The sequence below is a fragment of the Martes martes genome, assembly GCF_963455335.1.
Source record: "Martes martes genome assembly, chromosome: 17".
Classification (NCBI taxonomy): Eukaryota; Metazoa; Chordata; class Mammalia; order Carnivora; family Mustelidae; genus Martes; species Martes martes.
In genome coordinates this window covers 49875178-49897009 of record NC_137905.1, presented here as the reverse complement: position 1 = coordinate 49897009, position 21832 = coordinate 49875178, and the positions used below count along the sequence as shown (strand labels likewise).

The window sequence follows — 21832 nt, the reverse complement described above, 5'->3', positions numbered from 1 at the left end:
TTCAGTGATGATCAGAGCAATTCTCTGCTCTTTGAAAAACAGATTTGGGTTCCCTATTGTAATTTTTTTTTTTAAGAACAGGTGTGCTATAAGCTAAGGCCCATAGTTAAAGATAGTCTATTTTTGTCACCAAAAACACACTACAGCAGCTCTTCGGGCTTAAAATAAACCGAGAAAATGCGTGACACCAGTTCAAAACAATTTCTCAAAGTTCCAGAGGCTATTTCAGTGTCTCCAAGCCTTTTTTGTCCTCTACTCAACTAGACTCTGAAGCCAGAAACAAACAGCACCAGGCCTTTCTTAGAGGGTAGTGTGGGGAAATGGATTTTTTTAGATAATAATCACAGTCCTTTGAAATGAACAAATTAACTAGACTGATTGGTCCAAGTGTGTGCCTGGCTATTACATACTACTGTCTTCCTTGCAGGCCGGACTCTCAGAGCCCTCTGGAAGTGGAAGTCAGAAGAGCAGCTTCAAAAATCTCCACTCCTCCGTATAGTAACTACACTAACGTGGGCAGTGGCAACGGACAGCGCCAGGTACTGGGTCCGGCACACAGTAAGTACGCAGTACACTGAGGGAAGTGTAAGACCCTTCCCACGGCATTCGCAGCCCTCGCTCTCTGCAGTAGCCCCTCTAGGTTTCTTTCAAGTGTTCCCCCCCACCCCGGCCCCGGCTCCAAGTTCCATACTATTTTCTCGACAGCTCTCCCCACGAAACCGCCATCTTCACTGCCTTTGTCCTCCTCACCCCGTAAGTCTCAGTACAGATACTGGTTCCAAGAGGACCTTTCCCAGCTACCCTGGTGAGGTTAAAAACCCCTCACTCTACAAGGCCTTAGTACCCTGCACCTCCGATCTGGCAGTAGCCAAAATGCATGTCAGCACATGTTTAAAATCCATCATCCCTTTGACGGTACACCGGATGAACACAACCACCACACACACACAAACACACACACAGTGCTCAGCACAAAGCCAGGTGCACAGGTGCTCACTAAACCATGTGCACTGAATGCTTCTTTCCAAAAATGAATGGATGAGCATATGTTTTGGGGGCAAAAGTATTTCTTTTAAAAGATAACAATTCTTGGGGCACCTGGGTGGCTCAGTGGGTTAAAGCCTCTGCCTTCAGCTCAGGTCATGGTCCCAGGGTCCTGGGATCAAGCCCCGCGTCGGGCTCTCTGCTCGGCAGGGAGCCTGCTTCCTCCTCTCTCTCTGCCTGCCTCTCTGCCTACTTGTGGTCTCTGTCTGTCAAATAAATAAATAAAATCTTTAAAAAAAAAAAAAAACAAAACAAAACAAAAAAAAGATAACAATTCTTTCAGGAATCAGAAAATCCAAGGTCAAGTAGGCACCCCCACCCCCACGGCATTTATTTGGCCTTACAGCTCACTGAGTAGGACCAGCCCCTTCCGAAGCACACACTGAGAGTCTTTCCTGAGCAGGTTACAAAGAGCTCATATTTCATACCAATCAGCTTGTCTGTCAAAACGCAACATCCCTCCCTGGGGAGCTAGCAGTCCAATTCCCCAGCTGGTTTTTATTCACACTAGAAACTTTAACTCCGTTCTCGGCCTCACAAAATGAAAGCTGTGTCCACACAAAGCCACAACAACCAGCCGATTCACTGAATCCAATGAAATAAGCCAATTCACTGGGGGGGAGGTAGGGGGGAGACACAAACTGTCAAACTGGTTACTTGGTGCCTTATAGACCAAACAATGCGTGATTGAATTGGTTTGCTTTTCAATAGGTTGTCTTGTCATGTGGTAGCTACAGTGAGTGAAAGATTTTCTTTATCATTCTGTTTTGTCTTTTTTTTTTTTTTTTAACACAAAGATAAGAGCACATCAGATAGAAGGGTGAATAGCCAATAATGTCCTCTCTTTAAATCCATGGTCAAACACACTAAATTCAGCAACTCGAGCTACCCAAAAGGCACATTTTGTGGAGCAAGATTCCCCAGGCTGTTTTTTTGGTTTTAAAATGAGACCCTGCCGGTCCTGATCTCATCTTTGCAAACGCATGGCACTGAGAGACAGAGACCATGTGCAACACCAACTCTTTCCAGACAAAGCAGCTATTCATGGGCCCCACTGAAGTGCAATCGTAGATTTTCAATTTCATTCAGCTGAGTGCGGAAGGCTCCCACTATGAGGGTGGGTTGCTAAATGGTTCAGCTGGGAAAAGGACCCAGAATGACAGTCAGCTTTACAGTCTGCACTTTCATTAACAGAAATGAAAGCGATTCCCTCACACTCCGACTTCAGTTTTACAGTAAGAGCTAATCTAGCAAGTCAGCCAAGGGAGCCGGGCGATTTCTCTTTCTCCACATCACACTGGTACCCAGAGCATAGCTTTTTGTTGTTGTTGCTAGGGCTGTTGCTAGGGTAAGTGCCGAGAAAGCTCAGTAACACACAGGGTTAAAACTTACACAAAAGGGAGGGACAATGCTCACCCCCAGGCCCTCGGCTAGGCCGGACCAGCACTCTCTTCTCCTTGAAGACAACAGGCCCGTTTTTACCTTCAGGCCTTTCCTTGCCTCTGCGGCTTCAGTCCTACTCACTACTCACTCTTCGAGCTCTTGTTAAACACCAACACCGCCATGCCTACCACCTGCCCAGGCAGCAGGCCGCTCAGTGTCGCATGTACATGACCTCACGCCGCTTCTCACAGCCGTCTGAGGAAGGCGCCACAGTGTTCTCCCTTTCTGCCCAAGGGATATGGAGAAGTGAATCCCGTGCCCCCAGTCCCAGTGAGGGAGCAGAGGGGTTGGGATTGGACTTAGCCCCTGCCCCAGAACCCGAGTCCCTAATCACTCCACACACTGGGCTCGCTCCTTAACCGCACTGGCCTGGGCCTGGGATTTCTGCTCTGCCCCAACACAGTGCCCCCTGGGCAGACCACCTGTTTTTGGTAGTTATGTAGATTTTGCTGCCTCAACTGGGAGCTCCGGTCTGGACAAGGAGGATCTGGGCCATTTCCCCAGTGGTGTCTGGCATGCAGGAGGCACTAAGTGTGTTTTCCATTACCTTCCATTACCAACTGGCTCCCTGCTCACTTCAAATAAATACTGTATTGCTTTGTCATGCCAATAAAAATCAAAGGCCAAATCCCCCACGTAGGGGTTGGCTTGGCATTCTCTGCCCCATGGTATCTTGCTTTTCCAGTAAAACAAGTGTCAGTCTGCTTCTTAAGGCAGCAATTTTAATAGGAGGTTCACCCCAGTGGGGAAGAGAATAAAGGCTCCGCTTATCTGTGCATTAGGATGACAAAGCAGCAACACTCATTTCAAAGCACCATTTTCCAAGGCAGGAAAAGACAATTTCACCTTTTACTCACACTTTCCAAAGGATACTCCTGAACCAACTTCTGGCACGCTATTGCTCTTGGGCCAGAGGTAGCATTTTTATTTGACTTGAAGAGGTGTGGACCGCATAACTAACAGACGGGAAGTCGATCATTTCTTGCGTGCTGACCCAGCAACCCAGGGTAAGGAAGTTCTAGGTTAGGAAGTGGCTCTTTAAAAATGTGGACACCAGCTGCTTTCTGCTGAGCCCACTGTGTGTGCTCTTTAAAGCATGGCTTGTCTGGGAATGTGTCTTAAAAGCATCATCTTCAACAAGTATTAAAAATGTAGCTAGAAGGGGCGCCTGGGTGGCTCAGTGGGTTGAAGCCTCTGCCTTTGGCTTGGGTCATGGTCCTGGAGTCCTGGGATTGAGCCCCGCATCGGGCTCTCTGCTCTGCGGGGAGCCTGATTCCTCCTCTCTCTCTCTCTCTCTCTCTCTCTCTGCCTACTTGTGATCTCTGTCTGTCAAATAAATAAAATAAAATCTTTAAAAAAAAAAATGTAGCTAGAAGCCAGAAAATCAGTTATAATTCAGTGTGCTATTATGCCGCCCTCCTAATTCCCAGGTGCGCAAACACCCCCACAAATTAAGATGATCAGCATTTAGATAAGCTATTCTGGTAACAGTCTTCATCAGGAGTGGAGGAAGAGAAGAAAGTCAAAACGTTCAAAATGTTTGGATTCCAGTATCGTTAAACAGGGGAGCTCTGAGGAAATACAGGGGGCAGGTGAGGCTACTTTCTGACTTCCTAAGTAAGAACTGTTTTTCCACGGGTCTGCCCACTACTAACCCTCGAAGAACAAAATACTGAAGGCAGGTGAAGGAATCCAAGTGGAAAAACAAAACAATGGGAAATCAAATGCCTATGATATTTACTAATGTCCAATTCAGAGGGGTAGAGGAACAGAACACAGAATGATACTGCCCTGCCTGCTCTGAAACTACACTGGTAAGAAAATTCTGGAAGCTCTAGCCAACAGTGATTGGGGAGCACCATGGATGCTCTCAGGGAACATAGAGTGAATACATTCTTCTTGGGAGGTCATGGCACCATGTTCCTCCATCTCTGAGGGCCCTCTTAACCAGTAAGAGCTGGAGAACTAGCCTTCAGGTGATCTTTTACAACAGAATTGTCAAGTCTTAAAACAGCCTGGACTCCAGATCCTTCTGATTTGGTATATCTTGTAATAATGCAAGCTTTTGGCAAGCTTTCTTCCAAAGATCCCTGACATGTTTTCAGACAAGTCACTTTGTTCTCTGCTGTTTCCTGGTCAGGAGAGGATGAAAAGTTTTCAATGCAGAGAAATCATTCTGTGTAACCCAACGCTGGTTGTAGGCTAGCACGTAACACAGTCCTGTTGTCGGGTCTCACCAAGATGTCTTTCTCTGAAAAACAAAGTATTTCCCCCTACTCTAAAAAGGCGGGAGGAACACCTGGGCGGCTCAGTCGTTAAGCATCTGCCTTCAGCTCAGGTCATGATCCCAGGGTCCTAGGATCGAGTTCCGCATTGGGTTCCCTGCTCAGCCGGAAGCCTGCTTCTCCCTCTCCCACTCCCCCTGCTTGTGTTCCCTCTCTTGCTGTCTCTGTCAAAATAAACAAACAAAATCTTAAAAAAATAAAAAATAAAAAAATAAAAAGGGGGGGGGGAGAAACAGTTGGGAAATACCTGTTCTGTCTCAAAGCCTAAGCCTAAGGCAACAGGGCACTCTACTCTGTACGCTGCAATTCTACACAAGATAAAGAGGTTTTCTCTGCTGCTGCATTTGGGACTGGTCCCCCTACATCTGACGGCAGGTCTGACCTCATATGTGTGGTTTACTTTCTGCCCGTCCTGCTTTGGTTGGTCCCTAAATCAAATCTGAAGCCATCACTGACAGCAGCAGCATCTCACTCAAAGTAACGCAGCTGGACAGCACTCCAATTTTACAAATAGGGGACACGTTTATTATTTTGTGTGTGTGGGGTGGACAGGTTTATAACTCGCAGTGGCAAGGTTCTTACTTTTCATTTACTTACCTAAGACCCTTCATTGATTTGTGTGCAAATAAAATCATCATCCAATTTTTCCTAATTTAAATGGCAGCAACCTGGGCTGCCTGGGGGGCTCAGTCAGTTAAGCATCTGCCTTCGGCTCGGGTCATGGTCTCAGGGTCCCGGGATGGAGCCCCGTGTCAGGCTCCCTGCTCAGCAGGGAGCCTGCTTCTCCCTCTTCCTCTGCCCCTACCCCCAACACCCTTCTTGTGCTCTCTCTCAAATAAATAAAATCTTAAAAAAAGAAAAAGAAAAGAAAATGCAGCAACCCTTACAGGTCAGTGAGAGGCAGAAGGAGCTTTTATGAGTCGTATGGGTGAATGTTTACTTAGCAGTTGGAGACTGAAGCTGCAATTTTAGATTCTGGTGTTTGCATAAAGGAAGAACAAGCATGTTGTCACCGGCCTGGCTACTTGTCAGGATACTGGCAAGCTCTACACGACCTGCTCACTTTGGTAATTACCTAACTATTGTTTTGGACAAAGACAACTCAGACTCAAGCTGTGTGTCTAAGGTCCTCACTACTTGCGAGCTGCTGGGGGTAGCAATCTGAGACACTGCTTATTTCATGCTAAGTCAGGGAGTAAATACACACACAGACCAATTTCTTTTTTACCAGAATAAGCCGTCCTTGAAAAATCATCATCACCATCATCCATCAGCTCTCACTGAGACACTGTGTGAACCACTGCCGTGACTCATTCTTCAACTGGCGTCTTACCTTAGTGTTCCTCCTCAGACTGCGAAGAATATTCCTCCGCCGTGGATCTTCGTCTGTCTCATAGGGAATGACAGCGTTGTCCCCTTTATAACCTTGAGATGCCTGATCCTCCTCTTTCTTCCGGATGGGCCCCAGCTCGTCGTCGCTCCCCACACTGAAGCTGGTCCGGTAACGGGCAAACCTCCCCAGCCGGCTGCATCTCGCCCTGTACAGCACGGGCTTGCTCACGACGGAGACCTTGCGGCCGCGCTCCAGAGAGCTGGTGTCCATTTCACTGTCAGAGCCATTGCCACTGCCGTTGGACTGGGCTTTGTTGATATTCCGAATGGTGATGATTTTGCCTTGGGTGCTATCATGGGGCACTGAGTATATGTTTTCTTCTTCATTCCTTGGCTTGACCACAGCATCCATGGGTTCGGCGTAATCAGAAGGATCAAACCCATCTGGAGGTAGCCAGGTGCTAGAGGACACAGACTTCCTCTGTCCATCTCTATGGCCTTGGTCTAAATAAGACAGATCCCCCTTTGTGATATCAAAATGCACGGGAGGCTTTGGCTTGACAGGTGGAGGTACTTTGTTGTTCAGTTTACTCTCAAAATTACTCATGATGAAAGACAGCCCATCATTTCCCTCCAGTTCCATAGAGAGCTTAGAATGGTCTTTGGACAGAGAGGGCAGGGACGTGTCTTCTCGAAACAAGCTATAAGAAGGGGGCTCGATATCCTCTTCCGAATCCTGCAGGTTTGAGTTGCAGAGTGGAGAGCCTGCTCGGGGGGAGTTAAACACCTCTTCCGTGGTGCTACAGGCCTCGGCAGCGTTATCGTACATGTGAGTAGCCTCGATTATGTTCTTTTTATCCACCACATCTTTAAAAAATGGGTGGAAGAGCTCAAGTTTATGCTGGGGTTGGCTACAGGGGATGCTTGTGAACCTTCCGTCAATTTCTTGAGCAATCTCCTCTCCCTCACTCAGCTGTTCCCGACTTAAGTCATTGTCCAGGACATCTCCAGCGCCGTCAGCGAGTGCAACCAGCTGAATGGGGATAATATCCTGCACTTCACAAAGAAAGGCACGTAACATAGCCAAGGAGGCCTTACGTTTGGCTGAATAAAAAACAATGTACCCATGGACCAACCGGCTTTTTCTGATGCTAAATGAGGAATGGTACGAAAGAACAGACAGTTCGATGCGCTTCTTGTGGAGTCCGATTGGTAGTTCAAGTAAAACAGAGTTGTTGCTTCCACAATGGGAAGACTTACAGGTTTGGGACTGAAGGACAGGAAAGAGTATGTCATCTGCACTGAAAGGGTCTCCACACATCAGACACATGACAATTCGCAGGTCGACGTCAGCCAGATCTTTGATGCTTGCAGTAGAACTGACCAGGTTTAAGTTACGCTTGGAGTCCAGGAGTCCTTTCAAAACTTGACTGATTTGCTTTTCATTAATGTTGCGTCCATAACCAATGCCAGCAGAAGCAGGGTCGAGAAAGACACACTGCAGTTTGCTGGCAATCTGCTGACCTTGTTGTATTAAGCTATGCAGGGTCTCTCCACTGGTATCTCCTCTCTTATTAACCAAGATTAGTGTCAGGGGGAGATGGACTAAATGATTATCTCGCCTGCCAAGCGTGGACTCTCTACTCTTCTCTATACTCTCCACCACATAGGACAGCGATTCCTTTGAATTGTAAAGGCAGAGACAGCCATGGGGCTGAAATGTTGGCGTCTGGAAAGAGTTCACAGGAAGCCTGACATTCCCTTCTATCGGCCTCAGGGAAAGCTCATACATTTTACCGTCTATCACATACTTGTCATCATTTGTACAGAGAGCTCGAATCTCATTGGCCAACTCACGTGCGAGGCCATCTTTGCCCAAGATAACCAAGTTGATCCTATCAATGTTGGGGTCAGAGAGTGAATTTTTCTGATTCCGGTCGGATGGCCGGATAAACCGAGAACAAATCAAATGCTCGATCTTCGCATCCACACAGGCTGGGCAGCTAGGGCACGTCTCCTTGGTTGGGTGATACACAAAATGAATGTGCTTCAGGATAAGGGCATCGCGCTCTGCTTGGAGCTTCTGTAATGCTTTAAACCGCTGCTCCTCCCCCAGAACATCCTGAATGACACCCATCTTCTCCTTGCTGGGCTTAGCATCCAGCTCCAGCTCATAAAACAATTCTGAATATTCCAAAAGCAGCTCCTGAAACTCTTCCTTTGCTTTGTCTATAATTTGCTTTTGGTGTTTGCCATAAATATCCATGTATACAGATTCTTCCAGCCACTGGTAGAAATCTTCATTCATAATAAAACTACGGGCCTCTTCCCAAGGCTTTCCAGGAGTTATGAAGGGAGAGGTCTCCAGGTTTTCTTTAAATGCCCTTCTCATCTCAGCTCTTTTCCTCTCGTTCCGCAGCTTCTCTAAGTGGGCCTCGTACAGCTGCTCGGCAGGGACAGTATCCATCAAGTCAAAGGGAATCCGTTCATTCTCCATGTTGTCAATGTGGCTGGTGGCATCCCACGGTGTCTCTTCAAGCACGACAAACCACTTCAGGAATTCTGGCTTGGTCTCCAAGAGCTTTTTGGTTTTTATGCAGCTTAGGTGGTCGATTTCATCTAGATTGGGTATAAGAGCTTCAAAAGCTAACGGCAGGGCTGCCAGGTACAGCTTTCTCCTGCGCTCAATGTGCTCGTGCTTGAGGCGGTGGATGTGCTGGAGAAACAGCTTCTTGGCTTTTTGAGTCCCTTCCAGGTAGACATAGTCCTGGTACTCGGGAGAGGCCTGCATCTTTCGGCTGACGCTCAGCCAGTTCTCGTTATGGTTCTTCACAATACGACTCACCAGCCACTCATACTTGTCTTTTGCCGTAGCTATCTGCTGACTCTGCTGCTTGAGAGCCTCAAAATAAGGAATGATTTTCGTCTTTCCCCGACTTTTGTCAATGAGTTGCACTAAGGTGCTGAAAGCCAAGTCCACATTTACATTGGATCTTGCAGAGGTCTCCACGACCTGGAGGTTCTTTTTGCTTAAGGCAAAAGTATGTGCATCTCTAATGTACCGCTCAACACCCTCATCACACTTCGTCAGGACCACCACTATGGGCTTTTTTGTTTTTGCAAGCTGATTGTAGAGATTGGACACAAACTTGAGCTGGTCATCAAAGTTCCTATTCATGCCCCTGCTAACGTCAATACCAAGAAGAAAACCATCAATCAGCAGCTTTCCATCTGGCATCTGTTTCTGCTCAAAGTCCTGCTCCAGCCCCAGCTGGTCAGTGCAAAAGTACATGAGTTTTTCAGCTGATGCGAGCTTGGTTGCTGCCGCTCTCTTGATATAGGGCTGCAGGGCCGTGCTTCGATGAGGTTGAAAAGTCTGATCATCAATGAACTCAGTCTGCTCCACAATGTGCATCTTACATTCCACACAATCCTCCAGGGAACGGCTAACTTCTCCCCAGTAGAGAAAGTGGTCATTATTGACCACTCGCCCACCAAAGTCACTGGTGCTGAGGACGGAAGTATGGTCCAAGTGAAACTCATCAGCACTTGGGCGCACGAAGCGGTTGCACAGACAAGACTTCCCAATGCCACACTGGCCCTTCTCCTTCTCGGTCCCAGACAATCCCACCACACTGATGTTGTAGGTGGGAATGCGGACATCTTGCTTTCTTGCCATCATCATCGTCGACACATCCTGCCACAATCAGCCACTTCCAAGATCAGATTAGTGTTTTCCAGTGGACCTGATGGCTTCCCCACATTATCAGTGGGGGCCGGCCGCCCATGCAGCAAGACTGTTAGGTCCCATAGTGTTTGTATACCAGTGTGAGGTCAGTTTTCACTTCTCATCGCCAAATAGTAAACATTTCTTCCTAGACAGGGGAGAGAAAAAGAAAACCCATCAGCACTGTAATTATAGAACCCAATTTTAATCACTGACCTAGAGCAAAAGCCAGTTTTCTTGTTCAACAAATACTTAGAGTAAACCTCAAATCTGCCAGGCCTTATGCTGAGAGAAGATGTAAGAGTACGACTGACATCTCTGTGCCCTCAGGAGAGCACATCTAACGGAGGAAGACATACAGGCAAGCAGGGTGCTGAGTGCTAAAACAAGGGTCTGAGGGCTCCTCCAACAAGTGGCTGATTCCAGGGCTAGAGCAGAGTTGGTACAAGATGAGCCTGGAACATCCTGTTATGCAAGAAAGGAAAGAAGTCCTAGAAAAAATGACAGGGCCCCTCACAAAGACATAGGAGCCAGCTAGAAGGTCTCCCACTGGAAAAATCTGGCACAATCTGAGCACAAAAATCATTAAATACAGTAATGAATTATAATTCACAGCACAAAACAGGAACTGGAGTTCATACTACTAGAACAGAAAAAAATCATCACTCGATACTAAGGGTATTTGCACAGAATTGAGGTGTCTCCTGATATGCTACTTAACAGTTGCAAAGGGCGGGGGGGGCACCCGGGTGGCTCAGTCGTTAAGCATCTGCCTTTGGCTCAGGTCACGACATCACAGTCCTGGGATCGAGCTCCCAAGTCGGGCTTCTCCCTCTCCCACTCCCCCTGCTTGTGCTCCCTCTCTCACTGTGTCTCTCTCTGTCAAATAAATAAATAAAATCTTTAAAAAAAAAAACAGTTGCAAAGGGAAGAGGAACAAAAGAAAAAAAATTACAATTATACAATAGAGAAACCAGGTTAACACTGTGGATTATGAAAAATATCACCACCGGGCGCCTGGGTGGCTCAGTGGGTTAAGCCGCTGCCTTCGGCTCAGGTCATGATCTCAGGGTCCTGGGATCGAGTCCTGCATCGGGCTCTCTGCTCAGCAGGGAGCCTGCTTCTCTCTCTCTCTCTCTCTCCTGTGATGTCTCTCTGTCAAATAAATGAATAAAATCTTTAAAAAAAAAAAAAAGAAAAAAGAAAAATATCACCACCAAAGAGGGACAGAAGTACCCTGTGGTCTTCCAGATATGGTCCCCCCAAGAGGCTACATTACTATGCAGTGTGATGGCCTAAAATGCATTACCTCAAGCTGATCACAGGGAAACATCAGATAAAAAATGAGCAAGTTTCTATTAAGGGGGTGGGGTGGGGAAGTAGAGCATGCTCTGTACTTTTCAAAAAATATCATGGTCATAATAGACAAAGAATGGCTAGGTAAACATTCCAGATCAAGAGAAGCTAACGAGACGTCATAAGTAAATGCAATTATCTGACCCTAAAATGAATTCTGCACCAGAATGGGAAATACAGGACATTACTAAGTCAATTAACACTGGACTATAAACGGAGAGTATTTTATTAATGTAAATTTAGGAAGTTGATAACTACCATGTGAGCAAATAGCCCTCCTCTTATGAAATACACACTGAAGTACTTGGGGGTGGGGGGGAGGCCATAATGTATGTGACTGGTCCCGAAAAAAACATGTATATATTGAGAGAAAGAACGCAAATGAGGTAAAAAATTAACAACAGGTAAATTTGGACAAGATCCTCCTTTGTGCTATTTTAATTTTTGCAACTTCCTATAAATTTGTGGTTATTTCCAAATAAAAAGCTTTTTTAAAAAGGTGTGAGTAGGGGCACCTGGGTGGCTCAGGTTAAAGCCTGGGTTAAAGCCTATGCCTTCGGCTCAGGTCATGATCCCAGGGTCCTGAGATCAAGCCCCGCATCGGGCTCTCTGCTCCGCAGGGAGCCTGCTTCCTCCTCTCTCTCTGCCTGCCTCTCTGCCTACTTGTGATCTCTGTCTGTCAAATAAATAAAATCTTTAAAAAAAAAAAAAAAAGTGTGAGTATGGAGTAGTTTCCCTGACAAGGACATAAGCTCTGTCCTCAGCTTATGACATAGTGCTTGACAAAAATATTAACTGAAGGAATGAGTAAGTGAGTATCTATGAGAGCATATTACAGAATTCCCAAATCCAGCCTTTGATTGAGGAAAGCCTTTCTGGAGGAAGTTCCACCTCAGGAAAAACCTCAAGTAGGGGAAGGCAACATGGAGACGCCTCTCTGGAGAAGAAAGCATGGTCCCTTAGGTGTGTGGGGGGCAGAGGTGGGTAAGAGTGTTGGCAAGTACACAGAGATCAGGTAAGCCACTTTCAAAGAGTTTGGATTCTCTCCCAAAGGGTAGGGGAACCACAGAACATGGCTGAAAAGTGGCACCTTAAAAGACCTAAAGTTTGGGGCACCTGGGCGGCTCAGGTGGTTAAGTGCCTGTGTCTGGCTCAGGTCATAGTCCCAGGGTCCTGGGATTGAGCCCTGCACTGGGCTCCCAGCTCAGTGGGGAGTCTGCTTCTCCCTTTCTTCCTCCCCCAGCTCTTTCTCTCTCTCTTGCTTGCTCTCTATCTCAAATAAATAAATAAGATAAAATAAAAAATAAAGGACCTAAAGTGTAAAGGGCTAAAGTAACGAAATGTTACAGTAATGCCTTCCAATGTCTTTAGCAACTTCCTGGTCGACACAAGTAAAACATGTAGGCTTTCGCTGTCTCTACATCAGTGGTCTTCTGGAAACTACTGTTTATACTGCACTGCTGTCTACTCACACATGCAAATACAACCATGCAACTGCCAAACCTGTAGCCAAATGAAGTTTCCTGAGATAACTCAGAATTCAAAATAAGGAGAACAATCTTCTTTTGAATCTCAGTCATGCCCGATAGGAGCCCAGCATTTCCACAACTTTAGTGTTTTTTTGAGCCTGTCTCCTAAAAAACGCCTCAGGAGGTCAGACCTCCATACATTATTCTAAGAAGACAGGGAGATGAATAGAGCAAGAAAGTTGTCCCCTATGATGATAACCTCAAAAGGTCGCAGACCTTTCCCAAACATCCCTATCTTCCTTTGATAATCCAGAAAGCCAAACCCTCCAAAGAAACAAAATGTGGCTAGATGTGGTAGGTACAAATTGTCTGATCATTTTCCAAAGAGAAATCTCAATGATTATAAGCAATCACCTCCAGATAACCTAATGGCAGGCTCCTAAAGAAGCCAAGTTCCAGACTTTAGCAGGGAACAAGCAGGCCTCTGTGAAAGAGAAAAAAAAACAACAAACCTTTCCCAACCTCCACTTCCCTAGGTGATTACCTACTTAGGTAAAATTATAAGATGCTTACACACATCCTTTGAAATACCCAAATAGCAAAGATTTGTACAAAATCAAAATGTTTTGCATGTTGCTTATAGTACACATACACAGTTTTGTTTCAGCCCCCAAGGAGACTCAGGTTTAACAAAGTCCCCCCCCCCCAAAGGAATGTTGGTGGAAGTTTAAGTCAAGTGCACTCCCACAACAGAGCCCTTCTCCACCAACTCCCCAACCCAGGGTCTGGCAGGACTCAAGGCCACCTACTTGACCAATCTTAAAATGCAACTTGGTAACATGGGTCCCACTTCCAATGACTGCTGCACGCAGCTGGCAAATCGTCCCACCTCTTCTCTGTAAAGTGGGTCGAATTATCTCTTCACAGAAATCTCAGGAAAATAAAATACCAACAACCCGCTCTTCAAAATCAAGAAATAAAGACAGCAGCTCAACTTTGAACTTAGCTAAAATGTATTCTCCATTCAACCTCTTGTTCCCCCAATTTTTAAAAATATTTTTAAAAACTTTTTTTCAAGGGTGCCTGGGTGGCTCAGTGGGTTAAGCCTCTGCCTTCGGCTCGGGTCGTGGTCTCAGGGTCCTGGGATCAAGCCCCATGTCAGGCTCTCTGGTCTGAGGGGAGCCTGCTTCTCCCTCTCTCTCTCTCTCTCTGCCTACTTATGATCTCTGACTGTCAAGTAAATAAATAAAATCTTGAAAAAAAATTTTTTTTCAAGATTTTATTTATTTGAGAGAGGGAGAGGAAGCGTATGCATACAAACAGCGTGGAGGGCAGAGGGAGAAGCAGGCTCCCCGCTGAGCAGGGAGCCCCACGTGGGCCTTGATCCCAGGACCCCAGATCATGACCTGAGCCAGAAAGACACTTAATTGACTGAGCCCCTCAGCTCCCCAAGCCTCCAGTTTCTTAAATGCACAGAATTCTGGGTAGCCCATTCAAGTCAAAGTCTCAGCAGTATGAAGGGCGTTGAAGAGAAGGAAGCAACACTCTCAACTCTCAAGAATGAGATAAACTAATAAACTAAAAAGCTACCAAAAAATGAGAATTAGCCGGCATGGGAATAGTTAATTTGGGGACACCTGGTAACTTTCCACTTGTTAGAAACCTAATCGGTTCCCTGGTACAAGTACACTCTTCTTACATGCCTGTCTTTGATGTCTGGATAATGCAGTTTTACTAGTTCCTCAATTGGACTGAATTACACGGTAAACAAAGACTGTTATAAATCTGAAAACACTGCAAACACTTGGTTTAAAGGAAATAACCCTAAGTGCTTGGTCACAAACACGTTCAACTTTTCTAAGAGGCGGATTAAAAAAAAATAGCTGAGTCACTAAATTTAATGATCTTAGGCCACAAAGAAAGAGAAAATAGAAGACAAGGCATGTCCAAGACTTCATAATATCTTTAGTTTAAATCTGACAGGAACTGATGTTCTTAGTGGGCAACAAAGCTATTTAAACAGCAAAATCTGAATGTCCATTCTGATAATTTGCCAATATCAGTTCTTTTAAAACTGAAGAGTTACAGTGGAGGGGAAAAGGATTCTGTAAACAGTCCCTACTTTTATCTTTGAGCTCTTCAGAGCTAGTTTTATTAGAAAAACTAAGCCGCAACATTTAGTAGTTTTACACCACAAGTGAACTCCCTCAGAAAACACTTCAGGAGTACCTTCACTGTTACAAATATATGCCGCACTTACTACAACACAATGCCAACAGCTGAGAGCTTTTTCAGAACCTGTCACCAGGCTTCCGGAGCTGTTTATTTGACTTGCTTAACCACCATACCAGCTCCCCAAAGAGTGGCTCAACTGGAAGGTACAAGGGTGTTTTCTTTTTTAACACCTCTCCAAAACCCAGGGCAACATTCCCAAGATAGTACACATTTCACAGGACACAGACATGCCACTGTGACCCAGCATTACTATGACTGCCAACAGCCCCATCAGGGGGTATCACCGTCCCACCCCATCCCCACACTCCCAAGAGGAAATGTTTCTCGGCTCTGTGATCTGGAATGTTCCCTAAGACACAGTTCCCCACTATATAACCAAAACTACTGTCTCTACCTCTGAGAATAGTCGACAAATTCTGAAAAGGCATTTAGTTTCAAACAACCATGTACAGAATACCACCAAACAAGCAATACTGTATTATATAATAATAAAGGAAATAATTTCATAGGGAGCTGCTAGCAAAAAGGAAGTAAAATACTTGTTACCATAATTTTTCTTAATCCCAACAGAGGAAGAGAATGGAAATATGCATTCTAACTAACAAAGCAAAGAGCATTTTCTAAACCTCCTTAATACCTCATACTTCTCAACACCTTAAATTTCTGAATGAGTTCAAAGCGATGAGTTACCATCAGCAGCTGGTTAAAATGTTTGCATTAAGCAAATACACAGTAAGACTCCTACCCACAGGAGAGAGGAAGAGCAAAAGGAGGGGATCTAACTGGGAAACATCTTCCCTATAAGAAAGACTCCAAAAGGAGAATTTTCTAGTGAAATAGATTTTTTCAAATGAACCAGAAGGATGGAATATAAAAACTCCAGTAAGAAGAAAACACAATGGTCCCTATGGTCTACTGAACCACTGAACTTGAACAAGATAGTCTTTCAAAACTACAATGAGATATCACATCATACCTGTCAGAATGGCTGAAATAAAAAACATAAGAAACAACAAGTGTTGTTGAGGATATGGAGAAAAAGGAACCCTCTTGCACTGTTGGTGGGAATGCAAACCAGTGCGGCCATTGTGGAAAAACAGTACTGAGGTTCCTCAAAAAATTAAACACAGAAAACTTCCCTATGATCTAGGACTCACACTACTGGCTATCTACCCCCAAAATAAAAAAACACTAATCCAAGGGATACATGCATCCCCATGTATAGTATTATTTAAAACAGCAAAATTACAGAAATAGCCTAAGTGTCCATCAACAGATGAACGGATAAAAATATGGTATATGCACGCGTGCGCGCGCACACACACACGCGATGGAATATTATTCAGCCATAAAAAGGAATGAAATCTTGCCATTCGCAACAACATGGATAGAGCTAGAAAGTGTAATGCTAAGCAAAATAAGTCAGCCAGAGAAAGGCAAATACCATATGATTTCATTCATATGTGCAATTTAAGAAACAAAAGAGCAAATGAAAAAAAAAGAGACAAATCAAGAAACAGACTCTTAACCAGAGATCGAACTGATGGTTACCAGAGAGGAAGCGAGTGGGGGATATGGGAAATAGGGGATGGGGATTAAAGAGAACACACTTATAGGGGCATGTGAGTGGCTCAGTAAGTTGAGCATCCAACTCTTTTTTTTTTTTTTTTGAGATTTTTATTTATTTGCAATTGAGGTTCAGAGAGAGAGCACTAGTAGGGGAAGGGGCAGAGGGAGAAGGAAAAGCAGCATCCTTTACCGAGCAGAGAGCCTCACATGGGGCTCGATCCCAGGACCCTGGGAACATGACCTGAGCCCAAGGCAGAAAGATGCTTAACCAACTGAGCCACCCAGGTGCCCTGGGCATCCAACTCTTGGTTTCAGCTCAGGTCATGATCTCAAGGTCATGAAATGGAGCCCCACGTTGAGCTCCACATTCAGCATGGAGTCTGCTTGAGATTCTTCCTCCCTCTCCCTCTGCCCCTCCCACTTGCGCTTGCTTTCTCCCTCTCAAATAAATAAATAAATCTTAAAAAAAAAAAAAAGAGGGGCACCTGGAAGGCTCAGCTGGTTGAGTGGCTGCCTTCAGCTTGGGTCGTGGTCCCAGCGCCCTGAGATCGAGCCCCACATCAGGCTCCCAGCTCAGTGAGGAGCCTGCTTCTCCCTCTGCCTGCTGCTCCCCCTGCTTGTGCTTGCTCTCTCCCCATCTCTCTCTCCTTGCCAAATAAATAAATAGATCCCAGCGTCCTGGGATCGAGCCCCACATCGGGCTCTCTGCTCAGTGGGGAGCCTGCTTCCTCCTCTCTCTCTGCCTGCCTCTCTGCCTACTTGTAATCTCTGCCTGTCAAATAAATAAATAACTAACTCTTAAAAAAAAAAAACAACATAAGACAGTCTTTAAAAACTCAAATGTTTCCATTTTTATAATAACACATGTTAGAGTGAATTTTCAGCGTTTTTTTCCTTTAAAAGCTTTAGACAAGAGTACCTGGGTGGCTCCGTTGGTTAAGCATCTGAACCTTGATCTCAGTGTCATGAGTTCAAGCCCCCACAAAAATAAAGAAAGAAAATAAAGAAAAGCTTTAGATAAATCAGAGAAGGAAAGTCTGAAGTCAAGTCCAAGGTCCTTATTCAACCAATTCATTTATCTGTGAAATCCACCTAAACTTACAGACCCTTAAAGTTAGTGATGTACACAAATGATGTGTCGTGGTATTTAGCTACACATAGAAAATGTAACCATCATGAACCTGACATAGAGGAGGAAGTCTTTGTTTCCTCTGTGATTTCTGCTGGAATGTGAAGCAGTGCCCTTAATTCTGCTCATCTCTTTACCACGTGAGGAGTGTCTTATAAAATGACTACCTCAAACTCAACAAGAACAACACAGCCTCTGATACTGAATACAAAAGAAAGGTACCCAATTCATGGCCCGAGTGACAGAGCAGCTAAATTCTTTCCTTCTTTTGTAATATTTCAGAGGGGTTAACCATTTTTTATTACTTTAGTCTCTAATCTCTAGACCTGAGAACTGAACTACCCGTCAATCAAATCATTTATTTATGGAACTAAGACACTGCAAAGAAACAAAGAAGAAACGGAGCACTGTCCTTGCTGATGAGGATCTTACCATTTCCCACAGATGCAGTATTTTTACTTAGAAAAAAGAAAAACTAAGCCACCAGATAATCGAGGGCACAGACCATTCCCTGGTTTCCAGAGAAAGGAAGAGGAGATCATTCAGATGTAAGGTGGCTAAGGGAAGGTATCAAAGCAGAAATGAACTGGTACACAGAAGACTGGCAGGGCTTGGAGATGACCCAGGCATTGTAAAGATGAGAAACGGCAAGAATAACGGTGACCAAAATGGAAAAGCACTGGAAACAGTGAGGACAGACTGACTGGAATGACTTTCATGCACAGGAGGCAGAAAACGAAGAGGAGCTGCTAGGGCTCGTACGATGAGCAGACCGTACTTTCACTTGTGAGAACCTGGTGTGACCGCTATCTTTGGGCCCACCAGTGTTATTTACCATCCGTCACGCCATTATTTTAACTCCTCATCCAGCACCGGCTAAGGAACTGATCATCTAACTTAAAAGAAAACTCCACCTGGATACGGCAAATTTTATTTCTACTCAGTCCAATGCAAATTCAAATAGTAAAATGAGAAAGGGGGCAGAAAAATATAGATTTATAAAGGAAGCAAAGACCAAATATTTGCCCAAAATAGCCCTGGAGGTTGCTCCCACTAGTACAGGCTACCCACACCTACTTCTGTTTACGGCAGGAGGGAGGATTTCCTCATCGTGGCGGAATGAATCTCGCTACATCCCCAGGGCTCTGGGTACAGGAAATCTCTGAAATGGGTCATCTGGATCTTTGGAAAGACTGATTTAAGTGTTTATCCATCTGGTCTTGAAACATGTAATCTCGTGCACTGGACAGGCTATTCTTGGACACTGGGTATGTATAGGCATTCGGCTCTCACCATACCCTGTGCAAACCCAATGGACAGCACTCTCCAGAGAGTCCCAATGAGAAAAATCAAAAGCCAACTTAAAGGACTGATGTTGTAGATGTCTGTTTTTAAAATAATCTGGCCTAGGGGCACCTGGGTGGCTCAGTGGGTTAAGCTGCTGCCTTCAGCTCAGGTCATGATCCCAGGGTCCTGGGATCGAGCCCCACATCGGGCCTTCTGCTCAGCAGGGAGCCTGCTTTCCTTCCTCTCTCTCTGCCTGCCTCTCTGCCTACTTGTGATCTCTGTCAAATAAATAAATAAAATCTTTAAAAAAATAAAAAATAATTAAAAAAATAAAATAATCTGGCCTAAAGTTAACTTTTAAAAGAGCAGCTGTGAAAGATTCTCCGCCATTCCATTTGTAATTTTTGTAAATGTCTCTTCCTGTTCCCCTCGACTTTTTTTCCCCCAGCCCTGGTAAAGGCACTTCTGAATTCCAGGGTAAAACAACAACAACAACAACAACAACAAAACAGAACTCTACTGCTACCTTACCAGCCTAGCTGGCCCACACTGAATAAAGCAAGCAGCCCATTTTTCATCCTGACACAGTTCTCATGCTCTGAGGTGTGCAGAACTCTACAAGCAGGTCCCAAAGAAATAAAATTTCTAAGCTGAGTTATTCACAGAATGAAATCAGATTCCCCTGGTGAATGAAGGGGGCTGCTTTCAGCAAAAGCACTTCCTTAAACTTTATCCTCCTCAGCAGGTTTCTACCAGGTAGCTCTGGAGTTCTAATCAAGCTATCTGATCAAAGCAACTATAAACAAAGACAAAACCTAACGCTGAGAAATCTTTCTCACTGATGCAGCACGATTTCTCCCGGTTACCTATACTAAGAAAAACAACAACAATGAAACAGGATTTCTGATAAGCTGTAAAAATAATCCAAGCCAAAGGAAATGCAAAACCAAGGCTGATGCACTCCAATAAGCCTCCGGGATCATGGCCTATTTACCATTAATACGGTCAGCACAGATTCTTACCAAACCAAGAGACAAAAACACAGCCAAGTCTTACCTTTGAATTTCCTGGTATTCAAATCAATCTTATACTATTTTGAAATGGTAAAGAAAACCTGTAAAATTATTTCAGCAGTTGCTCCTGAGCACTCATGATCTATTCAGGGTTTTTTTGGTATTTTTTTTAAACTTAGCAGAAAACTTTTTTAAAACAATGTTTTACATAAACATTTCTCTGAATACGCAGGAGTGCAGGCACTGTCCAGCCAAATGTGCCTTGCAAACAGAGGACAGTGCTGAAGAAACAGTATTTCTGTCAACTGGGGAAAACAGGTCAGCTTTCAAGTCCACAGTAAGCCTTACTATTTTCTATTCCCCTGATGGCACTCTAAGATGACATGAGGATTTCAGGCCACTATTTCTAATTATTCCTCACTACTCATTTGCATTACTCTCTAAACCTCCAGTCCTAAAACAGGCTACTGTAAGTAATAAAAGTCCTACCACATGCATAAACATTTTAAAAAAAATGTTTTATTTTACCTAATGAACCTGTACTGAAGATAAGGACAGTGTTCACAAAGAAAGAGAAGAAATAAAACCAACTTCTAAATCCAGCAAATTTTGATAAGGCATAATTTGGATCCACAGATTAAAGAACTTAGGACTCACAATAGCAAAATCAATTCTCCTACCCATCTTTTCCACTTTCTGGTCTACACATTTACTTACATACTTGCCTTATTTCAAATGAAGGTTAAAAAAAAAAAAAAAGGTCTGACAAAGATGAAAAAAATTAACACAAGAAAGAACATGCAAAAGAGTCTGGAATCAGCACAAAACTGTGCCCTAAGCTCAATTAATCATATTTGAAAATCTGCTAAATTGTGGGGCTTACCCCTGTCTTCTAGAAGAGATGAATATTTGAATTAATATGTATAAAACAAACTGGATTTTCTGAATGAAAAGATGTCACATGTAGACACTTAATAATAAAAAAAAGTTACTAAGGAAAATATTCTTATATAATAATATTGCATATTATTATAATATTATTTTTCCTATTCAAATATTTATCACCTCAATATTTGAAAAGCATCTTTCAGGTCCCTACTTTGAGACTACTTAAGGAGATATGGTGGAAAAAAGATACAAGTAGAGCTTCTATTTCTTGACTTGGGTGGCTTAGAGTAGTCACTTCATAATTGTTCATACTGTGGATGCTTTATACACCTTTCTCTACGGTTTCCTAAAAGCACATCAAGGCACACAAAACAGAGAAATGAAGAAGCACAAGGACACTGAACTAGCAAAGAGCCGGGATGTGAGCATGGCCCTCTCGCAACCACTCTGAGCCACCACTGCAGTACCATCCACTCCCCCGCTTCTACACTAGGCCTCGGTCTGCCATCATGTCAAACAGGTGACTCTAATCCTCACTGTAGCAAGCCAGAGGAAACGCTGAGAAGCAGTGCCCTGGAGGGCCCCCAGATAGAACTGGCAGTTTTTCAGGGCCATGGAGAAGGCTGAACAGGTGACACATCAGACCTTTCAGCCTTAATCAGAGCAACTCAATTTGATCTGTTTTATATACTGGGATCCCACATTAAAAAATTTTTTTTTCCTTTTCAGTTCTATGGGCTTTTACAAAAGCTCAGAAAACTTCATGATTCTTAAAGCCAATTAATGATCAGGGATTTGGTGGTCTGATTCCCCAGATTTTGCCAAGAGACAAGAGAATCAAAAGGAGCCTTCTTCTCTGTCCCTCAAGCCCTTTCTTCTCTTCCTCACATTCAGGAAACTCATCTAGATTGGTGACTACAGAGATCAAGAAAAAAGAAACAACTTAGTGAGAGAGGGAGCCCAGTCCACAACCCAGGTGTCCCACACCTTTGCCCCCCAAGTCCTGTCTTCCCACTGTATTGTGCTGCCCCGGCCGGAGGACATAAGGCATGTAT

The 21832-nt window shown here is 44.4% G+C and overlaps 1 protein-coding gene across 1 annotated transcript in view; it reads right to left on the bottom strand.

The window, feature by feature from the left end:
* The window catches only part of ARHGAP35 (Rho GTPase activating protein 35), a 123812-nt gene that overhangs the window by 68448 nt on the left and 33532 nt on the right, over positions 1-21832 (bottom strand). The window contains exon 2 of the mRNA XM_080829184.1: positions 6106-9979. Coding sequence (XP_080685310.1) covers positions 6106-9789 — 3684 coding nt within the window. The 5' untranslated portion in view covers positions 9790-9979. The remainder of the gene's footprint in view (positions 1-6105; positions 9980-21832) is intronic.